General features: G+C 39.0%; 1 protein-coding gene across 12 annotated transcripts in view; it reads right to left on the bottom strand.

The window, feature by feature from the left end:
* Positions 1-18,652, bottom strand: part of L3MBTL3 (L3MBTL histone methyl-lysine binding protein 3) — a 123,646-nt gene that overhangs the window by 16,095 nt on the left and 88,899 nt on the right. For all 12 annotated transcript variants that reach the window (XM_015137467.3, XM_015137470.3, XM_078001196.1 and 9 more), the window contains one exon: positions 5,809-5,888. In XM_015137467.3, the coding sequence (XP_014992953.1) occupies positions 5,809-5,888 (80 nt within the window). The remainder of the gene's footprint in view (positions 1-5,808; positions 5,889-18,652) is intronic.

The raw sequence follows: 18,652 nt of genomic DNA, 5'->3' as shown, positions 1-18,652 counted from the left end.
CAGCCCTGACGTGCTCAAAGCCACACTGTGAGGCGGCAGCAGCACCAGGAAGTGATCCTCAATCGCCTGCCTCCTAATACCAAATATAGGGTTGTGGTCAAGAGGGTCAGTTTTTGAGTGTGATAAACCTGGATTCAAAGCTCCACTCTGCCACTGACCAGCTCTATATATTCCTGGCTAAATCAAATTAACAGTGTTGTAGTAAGGATGACATGATATTTCTAAAATGCTTACCCCAGCATCTGGCATATAGTAAGCAGTTGGTAAATGGGAGATGTTATTCCTCTGTTGAAAGAAAGGCATATAACTGGGAGTATATTGGGTATAAAATAGTAAAAATGAAAATGAGTCAATAACTCTCTTAGACTAACATTTCATGAATCTATAAAATATGCTTTCAATATGAAAGGAAAAAATAAAACCAGAAGAAATGGGATATATCTCTTAATATTTTTACTAACTGGTGACCAAATATAAAAGGATGAACAATAAAAGTGTTTGGGTAAAATAAGTGAATTCACAGCACGAAGCAATATAGATAAAATTAACTTCCAAGACACTTAACTCAGGCATGAACGATAACTGTGGATCACTTCAAGGTTAATAATCAAAATAAACCAACGGCTATGGAAGCAAAAAGCAAGCCTGACTTTTTACATGAGAATCTGGCATGTTATAAAATAGAATTCAGTTCTCTCCACACATGAGCCACCCAGGAGAGTGAGTGGTTGCAGAAGAGAAAACAAAACCATACCTTTCCCAGGAATACAACAATTTAAATTTGAAGGTCAAATCATTCAATTCTTTACTAATGGGCCTTCCATAATGGTAGGAATGAGCTACTTATTCAGGTAGAGAAGACAGAAGCAAAAAAAAGAGAGGGAGAGAGGGAGGGAAAGAGGAAAGGAGAGAAGGGAGGTAAGGAGGGAGGGAGGGGAAGAGGTAAGGAGGGAGAAAGGGAGGGAAGGAGGGAGGGAAGTACTGAGTTAAAGTCCCCAAAGATCAAATTCAGTAGCATAGCAGGAATCACCCCCCAAAGCTCATAATTACACATACTCTACTGAACTAAACAGAATTAACAGAAGAAATGGATGGGGGAGGGAAATATCCTTTTTTAAGAGGGGTGTGTGTGTGTGTGTGTGTGTGTGAGTGTGTGTGTGTGTGTGTGTGTGTGCATGTGTGCGTCTTTTAAATCAACTTGCTCCTAGACTCAAAATAGGCCTCATGGGCCTACTGAGTCTTAAACCCTCTTGACACTGTAAAGCAACTTAGCGTGGTTTCTCAAGTCTCCTCTACAATAAATGCTACCCACACTGCAAGGGGCGTTCTCTCCCACTCCCATGCCACCCCAGCCAGGCTAGGTTTGAAAGGGCTGCTTCTGCCACTGGAGGAGTGGAAATGAGAATGAACACTGGTAGGCACCTGTAGGTTCACAAGAGGGCTCCGGAAGGGAGCACATCTACCTGACCTTCAGCCTCGGGTTTGAAAGAGGAATTGTGCCAGGACTCAAACAGGAACATTAAGCGTTTACTGTTCTTCACAAAAGACCTTGGGAAAACTTCTCAGGATGCAAAAATGATCAAACAGAAAACAATTACCATGGGACCTCTCATAAAAAGTTCTAGAAAACATCAGAAGAAGAGCACTGAGTTATAGACAGAAGAGTTTCATGATGTTAGCAATGCACAAGGGGAAATAACTCTAAAAAACAAAAATAGGCTACGAAAAGAGAACAAGCCAACGTAGGAAATCACAGGAAAATAAGAGACATTGCTGTTAAAATTCATGTTAAAGGCAGTAAATAGCACACTTGACAGAACGAGAGACTGAGTGAGTTATTTCAACTTGAAAAACATGTCGACAACATCACAAAATGCCGAAGTTGGTAAAATAGTAAAATACTTTCATATTGGTTGGTAATAGTTACTTCCCACCATGTAGTCAGGCCCTTGTGGGACTTCTCCAAGATCCAGCATCTAAGCGTAACTTCTGTTATAGCACAGAGCCTCCAGGACCCCGCTCCAGTACTAAGATGACCGTTTAACTGTCCTGTGCTATGCTGGTTACCAAATGAGCTGTTAAGTATTTTTAATATCATTCCTTGGGTCTAGCCCAAGAAGAATAGGTATTACCTTCCAGAAAGAGACAAATGAAGTAGAAGTATTAATAATAATCAAAACTCTTAACTCTAACTTAAGGAAGCTTTCTGGATCTAAAGAAGACTGAATCAAAGAATCAAAAAGGCTCATGACTTCTCAGGCAAACATCACAAAAGAAGGCTCAATTGAAGAGCCAGGTTCATTTTCAAATCCAAGAGAGTGGACTGAATTTAGCTGGCCTAAGCTCACATAGTTAAAAAGGATATTTTGGTTTGTTTCTTTTGTTCTGTTTGATTTTCCCTCAAAGAAGAACAGACCAAACATCTGGCTGAATATAGTGAATCTGTGGTGGGCCATTCTTCGCGCCCTTCAGAAACAGGGCTTCATTCTCCTCCCTGTGGAACGCAGATGCGCAGAGCTGCCTCCCTCTCTGGAACTGTCCAAAGTCAAAGGGAGCTTCCTTGCCCAAGGATATGTGCCCCTCCCAGCAAACATCCGAGGATTGGTCAATTCAGAGATACGAAAGTCTGGTTCCCTTGCCTGAATTTGGGAAAACTCCGAACGGCCACCTGCACAACTTGTGAGATGGGCTAAGGCCTCTGCTGTAACTACATCACAGCTCAGCTTCTCGGTCTGCCCAAACCTGCTTCTTTCACTCTCTCACTGGTGTTGCTCCCAAGAATACTCACCAACAAACCTCTTGTACAAAGCACTCTCAGCATCTGTTTAAAGGAAATCCAATATAAGGCACTCAGCCAGGGCTCTAGTAAGAACTGAGAGGCAGGAGGAAACCCACTGACTAGGCTCTGAGAGGTCCCCAGTGTTACTGAGAAACGTCTTCAGATGTTATAAGGCCTGGTTTCGGACAAAGCTCCCTGATTTTAGGTGAAGACAACCAGTAAACTACTGGACGGTGCTATCCAGTACTGGACAAAGTGCTATCCAAATCTCTTTCATACAAAATGGTTCTTGAAAAACGATTTCAAAAAGATAAAAAAATCTAAAGCTAAGAAAGATGTTAAAAGGAAGCCTAGAATTGTAACATGATTTCACTATAGATACATTTTATGATACAGTCTTATTCAAAATGTTTCAGAAATGTGAAAGAGAAGAAAAATTATATTGATTTTAGGAGGCTAAAGCCGGATGAGAAAGTAAAGGAGAACATTATAGACCAATCTCACCTATAAAAATATGTGCAATAATTCTCAAAAAACTTATTTTATAAAGCTCTCTTTCACAAACAAAAAGTAGGACAATAAGCAAAAACATGCACATTGAACTACAGGTTTTACAGGTAAAAAACAACAAAAATAAATGACTTGAAAAATTACAAAATTAAGAATTATATATGAATCCTAGCAATGGTTCCTTGAAAGGAATAATAAAACAAAAACTTAGGCAATTCAAATCAAGAAAAATAGAAAGAAAAAAATTAGAAAGACATAAAACTACCAAGAAAAATAAGAGAATACCATGCATAGTACATGTTAATAAACTGGAAATTCTCCATTACGCAAACAATTTTCAGAAAGAAATTATGAAAATTGGCCCAGCATATAAAATGTTAAATAAACACTGAGTTAAAAAGATCACTGAGAAACTAAAAATGTTATCAAATTATTACTCCCTGAACAAGCTTAAAGCCTAGAAGATTTTATTATCAATCAATCTGAACTTTTAATGATCAGGTAATTCCATACAATAGACACTTATTCCACAATACTACTACTATTAATAAAAGTGAATACTCCAGCCACTGATGCACTTAATCCTCACAATAATCCAATGATATAGATGCTATTACTACATCCATTTTACACAAGACGAAACTGAGGCACAAACAGGTTAAGTACTTTGCCCAGAGCTAGCCACTCTGCTAGGAAGTGGCAGAGCTGAGACCTGAATGAAGGCCACGCTCTTACCTCCTCTTATAAACCACCATTCACAAAGAAAGGCCGAAGCTTTCGTCTAAGAATTCAAAATAGCCCTGATAACAAAACCTTCATAAATTAAATATTTTTCTACCTTTTCCATAATCAGAAACATTTTAAATAATCAAATACTTGCACAGCACTGTTCTAAGCAAGCTACAAATGTGACTGTACTTCATTCTCATTATGATCTGATGAGGGAGGTATACTATCATCATCCTCCTGGATAGATAAAGAAACAGAAACACTCACAGGTGTGTGATGACATGTCTAAGATCACAAGGCAGCACGTGGCAGGGCAGAGATTCCAACTCTGGCCATTTATAGGGTTTGTACACTGTGCTACATAAACACCATAAAGGGTGCTGAAGACAGCACTGACTATAACTTTCAAATTAATCATAAATGATTGCTTTATGAAAATCAGATATGGAAATCAAAGCATCACCTATGAAATAGGTCACTGCAAGAAGTCATCAGGTGCCATTCTCAAATCTTATAATAATCTAAACCAGACTTTTTACATGAAAAGCAAAGTTCACAGGGACAATCAAAATCACAATCAGTCATTTTCTTACAAAAATAAATAATTACTGTTATATTTGATTTATAAATAAATACAATCTATACTATGACTAACAGTTATTACAACTTCATGGCTTAATTAAACCATTAAACCACTGCATTTTTTTTTTTTTTTTTTTGAGACAGAGTCTCGCTCTGTAGCTCAGTCTAGAGTGCAATGGCGTGATCTCGGTTCACTGCAACCTCTGCCTCCGAGGTTCAAGTGATTCTCCTGCCTTAGCCTCCCGAGTAGCTGGGACTACAGGCATGCACCACCACACCTAGCTAATTTTTGTATTTTTAGTAGAGACAGGGTTTCATCATGTTGGCGAGGCTGGTCTCGAACTCCTGACCTCAGGTGATCCGCCTACCTTGGCTTCCCGAAGCGATATATTTTTAACAAAGATGTAGGACAAATTATTTCCTCCAATATAACTTAAAACATTGTTCAAGTAATTTTTCTTCATTTTGTGATATTAGATTAAGACAATATCTGGATTTCAAAACACATTCTGAATTGAGTTTTAAACATAGGAAGCAAATGACATCAACAATACTAAAGAAAATGTGTGACAAGGTCCAAAGAGAATGTCTTACCAAACTTTATGTACAATACTGTACCAATATGTGAGACTGTTAATACAGACCATAAATGAATCTATATAAAAAATTACATACTATATTGATACTGAACAATAAACTTTTATTGCCTGCAAAAAAGAATAAGGTAACCAAACTTAAAGTTCATCTTTTGCAGCCATAAAAAAGAATGAGATCATGTCTTCTGCGGGAACATGGATGGAGCTGCAGGCTCTTACTTTCAGCAAACTAATGCAGGAACAGAAAAACAAATACCGCACGTTCTCACTTGTACATGGGAGCTAAATGATGAGAACCTATGAACACAAGGAAAGGACAGACACTGGAGTCTACTTGCTGGCGGAGGCCAGGAGGAGGCAGAGGATCAGAAAAGGTAACTATTGGGTATTGGGCTTAATTCGTGGGTGATGAAATAACCTGGATAACAAACCCTCATGACATGAGTTTACCTACGTAACAAACCTTCACATGTATCCCTGAACCTAAAACAGTAAAAATAAACAATAAAATTCATTTTTAACATAAAAGAGACTGTTGTATTCCAGTTAAGGCTATGATTGTTTCATATTAGCAGTAATACACATCAGTAATATGAGAATTATTATGGCTACCTCTGGCTTCATGTGATGTTCTCATTTCACTTTCTGTTCTCTCTTCAAAGTCTTCTTTGACATCATCAGCATGCTGGTCTCTGAGAAAAACAGGCAATTCAATATTTTACAAGAGAAACATTTTTTAAAAATGGTTCAGAACTGCATCTCAACAACTGCTTTTCTTAATTTTAAACTAAAGGATGCTACTAAAGTGTTAGAAAGGATATACAGTTCTATTACAAGGCAATTAATTAATAATACCTATAAATGTCCATTTTCTTCGTTATCAATTTTCATTTCCTATTCAGGAAGAAGATTTTAAAGCTAAGGATAATAAAATGAACTATTCTGGAAAATGTAGCTATTGAATATTTCAACTACAATTTGGAACATGTATTCATGTGGAATTTTACTTACACAGTTTGGTAAGACTTCTATTTAAAGAACGAAGATGTTTTGAAAGTCCACACCATTTAACTAAGTCACTATACACTACTCAGCACCAGGATTCGGATGGAGGCTAAGATTGGCTAGGGGGAATCAATCCCAATTCTAGGAAGCTTTTCCTGGTTTAATCAGGTCAAGTTCACCAGCTGAAGTGATTTCACCTCTTTCTGACCGGGAATAACCTAATGCTAAACTAAACATGCCAGAGATGCTGCAAAATGGAATAGACCCATCACAATCTTAATTCAGAGCTTTACTCCTTATGTCAGGGGCAAAAATGGTTTTTGTTTTTTTTTTTTTTTTTTTTTTTAAAAAAAAAGGAACTACTTTTCTTAAATTTCAGGGATTAAAAATTCTTCACCCTAATGTATTCCATTCTCAAGATTCACAATAAATCCCATTTTGCAATTTCTTCTATCCAGAATATGCTATCTGGCCTACACACTTCAGTGCTTTAAAGTATTCTGTGTTTATGATGTGCTATTGTTTCATACATGCTGTTACCATTACAAATACATGAGAGTTACTTAAAGATCCAGAGCATAGTTCTGTTCAGTTTTAATAACGGCAAATACATTTGAAACAAAATATCCCAACAAATATAAAAGGAGTTCTATAGTTTTAATTACAAAGGCACTAATTGAGTCTCCATTTGAAAATATAATAACACAATGATACTAACACAGTAAGCATGCAATAAATACATTTTCTATTTTTATTGCTATTTTTAAATTATTTATTGTTTATTATTAATCATCCTGTGAGGAGATATTATTTTTAAGAAAGATCATTTCCAGGAGCAAATGTGAAATTTCATTTGAATCTGAGCTCCCTGGCTTAGTTCATGCTAAAAACAACTTGCTACAACTGCTGAAGTATACTTGCTCTTTTGACAATGGGGGAGAATCATTATTTTTTTTCCAAGAGAAACCAATTAAATGGCAACAGGGTCTCTTATGCCATAGAAAGGAGAGGGACGAAGCTATAGTAAAAACAAATGTAAGAGTATCACTGATAACTGGAGAAAGAACATTAGTTGAAGTATTGATAAAAATTGTGTTTTCTCTGTAAAAATAATGCTGCAGTTATGCTCGGTAATTACAACATGTTAAAATTAGCTTACCATGCTAAAATTAACTTCTATGAACTTCCAAATTTGTTTTATATTAAATCGGAAATAGTAGTGCACAAATTCTATCCCAGAAAGTACTGTGGTCAACAAATAGTTTGTAGATGGCTATATTAATTATTATTAAAAACCATACTCTACAGCGATATAACTTAAAATTAGCATTTCCCAAATAAAATAAATGTCCAATTATTGTGGTTTTTCTAGAAGCTCTGATGAGTAGTTGATTTTTTTTTAATAGAGAAACGTCATGAGTCCAAAAGCTAAAAAGTCAAAATTTTCTGTATATTTCAGTTTTCAGGATCACAATTATCCATGATAATCTGCAGTTACCCTTTTGTGGTTTTACTAAAGCATACCATTCCTTTAAAGTAAGCTTTGTTAAAATAAAGATAGAAGACTTGAGCTATGAGAAAAGTTCCCTTGTTTTCTTTTTTTTTTTTTTGAGACGGAGTCTCGCTCTGTTGCCCAGGCTGGAGTGGCCAGATCTCAGCTCACTGCAAGCTCCGCCTCCCGGGTTTACGCCATTCTCCTGCCTCAGCCTCCCGAGTAGCTGGGACTACAGGCGCCCGCCACCTCACCCGGCTAGTTTTTTGTATTTTTTAGTAGAGACGGGGTTTCACCGGGTTAGCCAGGATGGTCTCGATCTCCTGACCTTGTGATCCGCCCGTCTCAGCCTCTCAAAGTGTTGGGATTACAGGCTTGAGCTACCGCGCCTGGCCAAGTTCCCTTTTCTTACGCCTGAATACAATGACAATTACTTATTTCCTGAACTCCAAGAAAAAGATCACTTTCCAAGAGGGAACAGAGATAGAATAAGGAAGTAAAATCTTTGACCCAAAAAACTTCCTCATGCCTGGATCTGACATAACCTATCCCAAAAGAGAAGCAGAGTGGAAGCTATGTACTCTTACATAATTTATGTTGCTTCATTATAGAGGCATGTTCAGTTTTCACTGCCCCAGTTTTAACTCATGACACTTCATTAAACTGGAGCCATACAAACCTGGGAATATATAAACACAGATATGTATTTTTACCAAACGGGAAGAACTCCACAAAAAAATGTTTACCGAATGTTTTATTTCAGATTCATGTATTGATTCTGCCAATTCCTTCAAATTAAAAGCACCTACGCTCCTGTGGTTCTATGTGCTGTTTCCTTTAGCTAGAGAGTGGAAAGGTGGAAGACAGGGTCAATCTGCGCAGTCTATTAGAACAGGCATTACGAAACAGATGGGTGAATAGAACCACTGGAGCGAGCAGAATCTTAATCGAGCACATCCAGACATGTGGAAACAGTTAATATTAATAAGAAAAGTTCACTTCTTAAGAACACAGTATGAGCCAAAGACTGACTGAGCTTTTTACATGCCCCATATTTCATAACACGTATTGAAGGAAGGTTTATTATTATAGCCACAGAAATGTAGAGACATTAAGACCAAATTCACAGGGCGAGTATAGCACCCGTTCTTTTCGACACCAAAATCCGCAATTGGATTCAGTTGTTTTTTATTTTTACACTTGTGCTTTTCCAAAATAAAGTATAACATAAATAAAGTATGAAGTTAAAGGAAACAAGCTTTTTGTGCCATAAACTTATTCTCCAAACTTTCTTTCATTGATGAGGTCAGGAATGAAGAGCCTGACTCCGTATTCTCATTTGTTTTACATTTTATTTAAAATAAAAATTGAGGCCAGGCACGGTGGCTCATGCTTCTAATACCGGCACTTTGGGAGACTGAAGCGGGAGGGTTGCTTGAGTCCAGGAATTCAAGACGAGCCTGGGAAACACAGTGAGACTGTGTCTCTACCAAAAAAAAAAAAAAATGTCAGGCATGGTGGCATGCACCTATAGTTCCAGCTACTTGGGAAGCTGAGGCAGGTGGATCACTTTAGCCCTGGAGGTCAAAGCTGCAGTGAGCCATGATTGCACCACTGCACTCCAGCCTCGGTGACAAAGCGAGACTGTGTCTCAGAAAGAAAAAAAACAACAAAAAAAAATTGTTTATTCAATTGGACAACCATTATTTCTCTCTACTATAAGGTTAAGAATTTCATTACGCAAATTCTGGCTGAATATGTACTGTGATGAATCTTCCTCTACACAAAAATGAAATCCTTGTTCTAGAATTTCAACTTCCTAAGCAAAATGTTATTTTAGCTACATAGTCTTCCAATTACAGATAAAATATGATTATATCAGAATGCCAAAACTCTGGGATAACGTTACAACACCCTCTGGAACATAGTAAAAGATACGCTTCTTGACAGATTTTTTTAAATGACAACCAGAAATATTTTCAGGCTATATTTTAATATCACAATTATTGTCAACCTAAACATTTCCTGACCTGCTTTCCTTGATCAACATTTTTCACTATCAACAATTTCCTTTCAAAAGAGGGTACAAGCTGTTTAGGCACAAGTGTGCGATTTTTTTTTTTTTTTAAAGAGACAGGATCTCACTCCGTTGTCCAGGCTGGACTGCAGTGGTGCCATCATTAGCTCACTGTAACCTCAAACTCATGCTCAAGTGCTTCTCCAGCCTCAGCCTCCCAAGTAGTGGAAACTACAGTCATGCGCTACCATGCCTAGCTAATTTTTAAGTTTTTATAGAGACAGGGTCTCACTATGTTGCTCAGGGCTGGTCTGAATTTCTGGCTTCAAGTAATCCTCCTGCCTCACCCTCTCAAAACATTGAGATTACACACATTGCAGATGGGTGCCTGAATCTTAACATGGAGGAAGCAGCCCAGCAACAGTGGTTACACATGTGGTCTTAGGAAGTGAAGAGATCTGGTTTAAATTTCAGTTCTGCTACTCACTAGGTTTACGTGACCATCAGCAAGTTACTTAATTTCTCTAATTCTCAGTTACATCATTGGTAAAACAAGGATAACAAATCCTTTACCTCAGAGGGGCATGTTAAGAATGAAATAATGTATAGAAAGCGCTTAGGACAGAGCCAGGCACTTAAGTAGGAGCATGATGCACAGCAGCTATTCCTAGATTATAAATTACTTATATTTTAGGATAAAATTATCTACTGATACCTGTTTTCTTTAACCTTATTTCTTCAACTATTAAAACAGCTTTTAGAGTAATGGTTCCAAGCACAGACTACAGTCAGACTGCCTGGGTTATAACTCAGGTCTGCTATGGACTAGCTATGTGGCCTCTAACCAAGAGGTTCCATGTTTGTAGAATGAGGGTGTGATGATGACAACTACACCACATAAGGTATTATGAAGATTAAATAATAGGCACCGACAGCACCTGCAAAATAGCAATTTCTCTTGGAATTTCAAAATTTTCAAGAAGCCATTTACTGCAACATTTCTTTAGTTGCAATTCAATTCAATTCAATTCAATACATTTCAGTTGTATTGAACTGAAATACAATCATAGTGAAATCTTAACAATACTTTTGGCTTTTAATTAAGATAGTGGAATCCACTTGAATGGAAAAATGTATTCTTTATGACTCAGCAATTTCTTTTTCTCTGTAATTATGTGTCACCTTTTAGAGGTCTTACTGTCTTACTGTAATTATGCTTTGTGATGAATATTAGTAAAACAGACATCAGAATGGTAAATGCATAGGATGGCAGTTGAATATGTGCAGCTGTATTTCTTCAAGTCTGTTTATTTTTCATATAAAAACAATTTCTAACCAATTATGTTTCAATTAGTCCCAGTCTGTTAAAAAATACTGAAAAACAAATTATTTTGCCCCAATTTAGGGATTTATTGATTTCAGTCACTTCTTTAAATCCAGCATGAAAGGAGGCAGATGCAGATTGCAACGTAGATTGAAATATTTGCCAACCGGGTTAGGAAGCTCGGATTGACAGTTATTGTTGGCCCAGCGTCAGAGACATGGCTATCTTGCCGTAGCTCAAGTGTAAAAGCTCACTCCTTAGTTTGGTTTGGTTTAAAATAACCTCACCCTTCTCTTGTCAAAATAGCTTATTCTAGTCTCATGGGGCCTTTGCAGAACCGAAAGAGACTTGTACTTCCCCAGTAACAAGCAGGGATGCTGACTACCAGAGAGCTGTAAGAAAATGTAGTTTTTCTGTTTTGGCCATCAAAAGAATGTCTCTTTGCATGCTCCCAGCATTTTTTTTTTTTTTTTTTTTTTTAAGTTTCTGAGCTGTGACTCACTTGCAGGTAAAAAGATCAGGGAATGAGAATCTCAGGGGTTACACTCTACAGAAACTTTAAAAGAATACTTGAACTGCCTCCAAAATGCCTCGTACAAATGAAGAGCGACTGTACTTGAGCTTCAGGTCAAGGAGGTCACCACCTTCGAAGGGATTCGGAAAAAGATGGCAAATAAAACCAGTGGGGCAACTATGAGCAACATTCAAATAAACAGCTTTTAAAATTCAATTCCTTTTGACAACAGCAATGGTTTTACTGAATTATGTTTTCATAAACACCACCCAGGAGAGGTAAACATGGTTTACTGTGTATCTAATGAATAAAAACATTTTGGTTAACAGGCCTATTTAATTATAATTTAGCATAAGGACCATACGCCAGTGAAAGAATACAATAAAAGGAATATAATGAATACATAAGGTGGGTATTACCAAGATAACAAGGAAAAATCCTCCGGAAAGATTCAGTCAGCAATTAATCCTCTTCTTAAATGAAAAGCCTTAACCAGTAAGGTGAGGTTTGGGAAATAAAGATGATGTCTCTTAAGAGTGAGACTCTATTACTTTATTGTTGTTGTTGTGGAAAAGAGAACAGATGTCACTGCCTTTCTACTCTACAGAAAAGGGTCTCCTGAGTCAGAAATTGGTGATATTCAAGGAGATAAAATAAGATCCTGTTACAATATTGTTCCAACAACTTCACAGGCATATAACAATAACACACTCATCCTATCCTTGCATTTTGAATGGTTGCCTTGGTGTCACAGTGGCTGGCATCAGAACTGTGAGTAATTTAACTAAACACTGAGCTACTCTTTGGGGTACATAAACAACTACACAGATTTAACTCAGGCTCTGAAGAGCTGGAATAGGAAAACACTTCCAGAGCTCCTAATTCATACCTGGAACCCATCAACAAAAAGGGAGAAGAGGTTTTACAATAGCCAGAGCATGCCTAGTCATTGAAATTACTTCCAGCAATATTCAACATCAAGCTCTCGGCCCAGAAGACCTCAGGGGGCAAAAAACCAACTTCCCAAAGTTTACTAATTAACTTTGGTAATCTTTTAGAATGGTTGGCTCTAAATTGATTTTATTCTACTTGATGTGATAGTTTTGCAAAGTAAATAGATTTATATACGCTCATAGCTTCATACTTTATCTTAGCTTGCTTTCCTATCTGTTTAACTGGGTACAGACTTGGCTTTCGGTGTGACTAGCAAAATTGGATTCGTGTTAAAAATATAAACCAGATTGATGGCTGCAATTCCGGCAACGCTCTATGTAGTTCTCGTAGTGGAAACACTGGTCTTACAACTTGAGAAGCCATTTTAATGGCCTATAATGAACTGAACAGACTGATTTCTGCCATTGGATCAGTTAATAAGCAGTGGGCATTTGCCTTGCAAGATAATCTAAGCATTTGGCAGGCATTTTAAAGATGCTTTATTGGTTTCTGTAGTTGATGTTTAGCAGGCTTAAACAACATGGGAGCTTAAAACATTATGTGATTTTTAATAGAGATAGTACCTAATTTAGAACACAATTACAAACAGCCGTAGAACAGATTTCATGAGAACACGGCTATGTGGGATGGATGCCCGATGTTTCCCAACTGATAACACACTGTGAAGTATTACCCCTGAAAAGGGTATCTTCATTCAGTAGAGATTCCCAAAGCCTGGTTTATAGACTACTTGCATCGGTCACCTGGGAGAGCTTGTTAAAAAATGAAGATTCCTGGGCCGGGCGCGGTGGCTCAAGCCTGTAATCCCAGCACTTTGGGAGGCCAAGACGGGCGGATCACGAGGTCAGGAGATCAAGACCATCCTGGCTAACACGGTGAAACCCCCGTCTGTACTAAAAAATACAAAAAACTAGCCGGGCGAGGTGGCAGGCGCCTGTAGTCCCAGCTACTAGGGAGGCTGAGGCAGGAGAATGGCGTAAACTCGGGCGGCGGAGCTTGCAGTGAGCTGAGATCCAGCCACTGCACTCTAGCTTGGGCGACAGAGCGAGACTCCGTCTCAAAAAAAAAAAAAAAAAATGAAGATTCCTGTTCCTTCATTTTTATGAACACAAGAATTCCATTTCCTGAATCAGTACCTCTGGGAGCAGTGCCTCAAAAGCCACATTTTTAACAAGCATCTCAAATGATTCTGGTGTAAATCAAAGTGTGAGACTCCCAGTTTTCTTAAGATATATAGAGAAACACATATATTGTTTTGCTCAGCTGTAGACATGCAGAGATTTAAGTAATCAGTCCCTAGGAAAAAGCTACTCCACTCACTGGTAGAGCCCATGCCTCAACATTTTGCCTCTAGGAGCAGCGTGAGGGCAGAGATGAGCTTTCACTGTCCAGAGCGAAGAAAGCGTCTTTTCACAGCAAGCACTGGCACGAAAGACACTCCTCGTACTTCCGATGAATAAATGGATCGCTCGGATAGGATTGTATACTCACATTTCTATCTATAAGTACCACGCACTCACATTTCTATCTAGAGCCACTGGGACTTCCCTTCACTCACATCCATTTGACAAGTCTCTGTAGGAAAAGAGATCCAAGCATTCAGCATACCTACAGGTGGACTCAGGGTGGGACCATCTTAATATTGGGCAGAGCTTCCTGATGAGGATGTCCTGAATCCTAAGGTACAAGTGTTCTGAGATATTGATCCCCGCAGCCCTCTGCACCCCTCTCTGGTGACTGGGAGGCAGCCTCATCCATTTCTTTGGTGTTTGACACAAACATTGTCATTTCTGTGATATCATTTTCTGTGTCGGCCAGGAAACTAAACAACAACAGTTTGGGACATCCCACCCTAATTAATGAGAGAGTGCAGGTGTGTTTGGGGGGAATTTATCTCATCATTTAATAATCACTCCTTACATATCTGGTGTGGTGATCTCACAGTTCAAAGTGTAGGAGTTTTAACTGAACAGAAAGGTTATACAGCTATTGCCTCTTAGGCTACATAACTGATAGCTGTCCACGGAAGACGGATGGATAGTTCGAGGTCACTACGGCACACAAGGGAGTGTGCTCAGGTTAGGGCAACTTGGAGAAGAAGAAAAGACATGGCCCCTGCCTTTATGGAGCATATCATCAAGCAAAGTACACAGAGGTGTTTACCCAAGAACGTCAATGGCATTGGGTCGTGTGATGAGAAAGCATGTAATGAAGGACTTGGTCCAAAATCTGGATGAACAGATAAAGCTTCCCTGAGGAAAGGAGAGTGAATCTGATGCCCCAAAATGAGAGATTAGCTAGAAGATGGCACAGAGAGGATCTAGACAGAGGGAAAAGGGGTATCTCAGCACAGGGTGGCTGAAGCATAGGTTGAAAAAAGAGCCTGCAGAGACAAAGCAGGAGAGTTAGGCAGGGGCCAGATGACACAAGGCTTTGTAGGCCATGCTGAGAATTAGGGTCTTAATTCCAAGAGTAACGGGAAGTCACTGAACGTTTTGAGCAGGGGGATAGATGCTCACATAAATATTTGAGTCCAGACTCCAAAGCTCTAGCCTGGAAGAATGTGGTGGGCTGAGATAGGACCTCAAATCTGAGTTTTAAGGAAGTCCCAGGGGATCTGGTACGAAGCCAAATTTGGGAATGAGTATGATGGAACATTAGCTGCCCATGGCTCTATTCTGAGCAGGTGACCTTTAAAATAATGTTATGTGATATGAAAAGGACATTCATTCCTCACACAGTTAATGTATGCTAGTCCTATTATATAAGCTCTGAATCAAAAGCAATGCTAGCACATCACTCATTCTGGGGACTGCCTGGCATCTGGAATAGGTAATGGGTTGGTGCCACAGCCCCCAGCTTCACTTCAGCACACACTAGCCTGATCCACCTGTCTTGCCTGCACTGATTTCCTGCAGGACTTCCCTGGGCTCTGGCTGCTTGGCAGGGAGGATGTGCCGGGGAATTAACATGTACAGTCTCACTCTGTGGTTCAAGGGAATTGGTGTTTCAATAGTTCAGCTCCCTCATCCCTATGGTGGGCTAACTCTGAGATGTGTATTTACAAGAAATCCCAGAGTTTTCCCAGCAGGTCTGTGTTCCTGCTGTCTGTGGTGGTAATCGGCGTGACAACAAAGCTTTTTCTGGCTGCCTGCCCTTCCCTGCATCACTTCCTCACTTGCCTACTGATATTTTCTTGACCTCCCAAGTAAACCACTTGCAATTAAATCCTTGTCTCAGAGTTTGCTTTCAGGGATGCAAATTGTCTCTTGTGTGGCAAAGTGCATTAAAAAAAAAATAATGTCTGGCAACCAAATTTTAGTAAATTCTTAAGAAAAATGCAAAGAGAATTTGTTAAAATCTAAGTGGGAAATTACATCCAGGTGAGTAATGTGGTATTATGGGAATCATCCTGCTTGAGCAATCTATTCAAAGTTTAACTTAAGAACAGCAAAGAGGCCAGGTGCAGTGGCTCACATCTGTAATCCCAGCAGTTTGGGAGGCCGATGAGGGAGGATCACGAGATCAGGAGATTGAGACCATCCTGGCTAACACGGTGAAACCCTATCTCTACTAAAAACACACACAAAAAAATTAGCTGGGCGCAGTGGCGGGTGCCTGTAGTCCCAGCTACTCGGGAGGCTGAGGCAGGAGAATGGCATGAATCTGGGAGGCGGAGCTTGCAGTGAGCCGAGATAGCGCCACTGCACTCCAGCTCTAGCCTGGGCAAAAGAGCAAGCCTCCGTCTCAAAAAAAAAAAAAAGAATAGCAAAGAAAACTAGGTATTGATGGAACATATCTAAAAATAATAAGAGTTATTTATGACAAACTCAAAATAATAAGAGTTATTTATGACAAAGCCAATATCATACTAAATGGGCAAAAGCTGGAAGCATTCCCTTTGAAAACTGGCACAAGGATGCCCTCTCTCACCACTCCTATTCAACATGGTATTGGAAGTTCTGGCCAGGGCAATCAGGCAAGATAAAGAAATAAAGGGTATTCAAATAGGAAGAGAGGAAGTCAAATTATCTCTGTTTGTAGACGACATGATCGTATACTTAGAAAACCCCATCGTCTCAGTCCAAAATCTCCTTAAGCTGATAAGCAACTTCAGCAGTCTCAGGATACAAAATCAATGTGCAAAAATCACAGGTATTCCTATACACCAATAATAGACAAACAGAGAGCCAAATTATGAGTGAATGCCCATTCACAATTGCTACAAAGAGAATAAAATACCCAGGAATCCAACTTACAAGGGACGTGAAGGACCTCTTCAAGGTGAACTACAAACCACTGCTCAAGGAAGTAAGAGAGGACACAAATGGAAAACATTCTATGCTCATGGATAGGAAAAATCAATATCTTGAAATGGCCATACTGCCCAAAGTAATTTATAGATTCAATGCTATTCCCATCAGGCCACCAGTGACTTTCTTCACAGAATTAGAAATAAACTACTTTAAACTTCATATGGAACCAAAGAAGAGTCCATATAGCCAAGACAGTCCTAAGCAAAATGAACCAAGCTGGAGGCATCACACTACCTGACTTCAAACTATATTAATGTTACAAGGCTACAGTAACCAAACATCATGCTACTGGTGCCAAAACAGATATATAAACCAATGCAAGAGAACAGAGACCTCAGAAATAACACCACACATGTACAACTATCTAATCTTCGACAAACCTGACAAAAACAAGCAAGCGGGAAAGGATTCCCTATTTAATAAATGGTGCTGGGAAAACTGGCTAGCCATATGCAGAAAACAGAAACTGGACCCCTTCCTTACACCTTATACAAAAATTAAACTAAGATGGATTAAAGACTTACATGTAAAACCCAAAACGCTAGAAGAAAACATAGGCAGTACCATTCAGGACATAGGCATGGACAAAGACTTCATGACTAAAACCCGAAAAGCAACTGCAACAAAAGCCAACACTGACAAATGGGATCAAATCAAACTAAAGAGCTTCTACACAGCGAAACTATCATCAGAGTGAGAAGGCAACCTACAGGATGGGAGAAAATTTTTGCAAGCCACCCATCTGACAAAAGTCTAAGATCCATAATCTATAAGGAACTTAAACAAATGTACAAGAAAAATTAAACAACCCCATCAAAAAGTGGGTGAAGGATATGAAGAGACACTTCTCAAAAGAAGACATTTTGTGGCCAACAACCATGTGAAAAAAAAGCGCATCATCACTGGTCATGAGATAAATGCAAATCAAAACCACAATGAGATACCATCTCATGCCAGTTAGAATGGTGATTATTAAAAAGGGGAGCATTAGCACAGTTAATGCATGTAGGGCTTAAAACTTAGGAGATGGGTTGATGGATGCAGCAAACTACCATGGCACATGTACACCTGTGTAACTAACCTGCACATTCTGCACATGTATCCTACAACTTAAAGTAAAATAAAAATAAATAAATAAGTAACAAATAAAATCTTCCCCCCACCAAAAAAAAAAAAAAAAAAAAAAAAGTAAACAAATGGTCCAGTAATTGATTCGCTCCTAAGGAATAAAGACATATAATGAAACAAAGTAATCTATTCCTCTTTCAACAACACCAATAAAAACTAACATTTGGCCTGGCACGGTGGCTCACGCCTGTAATCCCAGCACTTTGGGAGGCTGAGGCAGCAGATCACGAGGTCAGGAGATTGAGACTATCCTGGTTAACATGGTGAAACTCCATCTCCACTGAAAATACAAAAAATTAGCCGGGTGTGGTGGCACGCGCCTGTAATCCCAGCTGCTAGGGAGGCGGAGCCAGGTGAATCCCTTGAACCTGGGAGGCGGAGCTTGCAGTGAGCCGAGATCCCGCCACTGCACTCCAGCCTGGGTGACAGAGCGAGACCCCATCGCAAAAAACAAACAAACAGACAAAAAAATAACATTTATTGAAGGCTTATGACTTATTAATCATTATTCTAAGAGCTTTATATTTGCACTTTTCATCTTGTGTAATCCTCATAAATTATGAGATTCAAAGCAAAAAGCTATTGAGTAATTCATCAAAGATCATAAACCTAGCAAATAGGGAAGCCGAGATTTAAATTCAAGCAGTGCTCCATGTTCCTAATCACTACATTCTGCTGCTCTTTTCTGGAGGAACAGAAAACACCA

Source organism: Macaca mulatta, chromosome 4 (assembly GCF_049350105.2).
Source record: "Macaca mulatta isolate MMU2019108-1 chromosome 4, T2T-MMU8v2.0, whole genome shotgun sequence".
Taxonomy (NCBI): Eukaryota; Metazoa; Chordata; class Mammalia; order Primates; family Cercopithecidae; genus Macaca; species Macaca mulatta.
The sequence above is the reverse complement of the archived record's forward strand: the minus strand, read 5'-3'. Positions and strand labels throughout refer to the sequence as shown.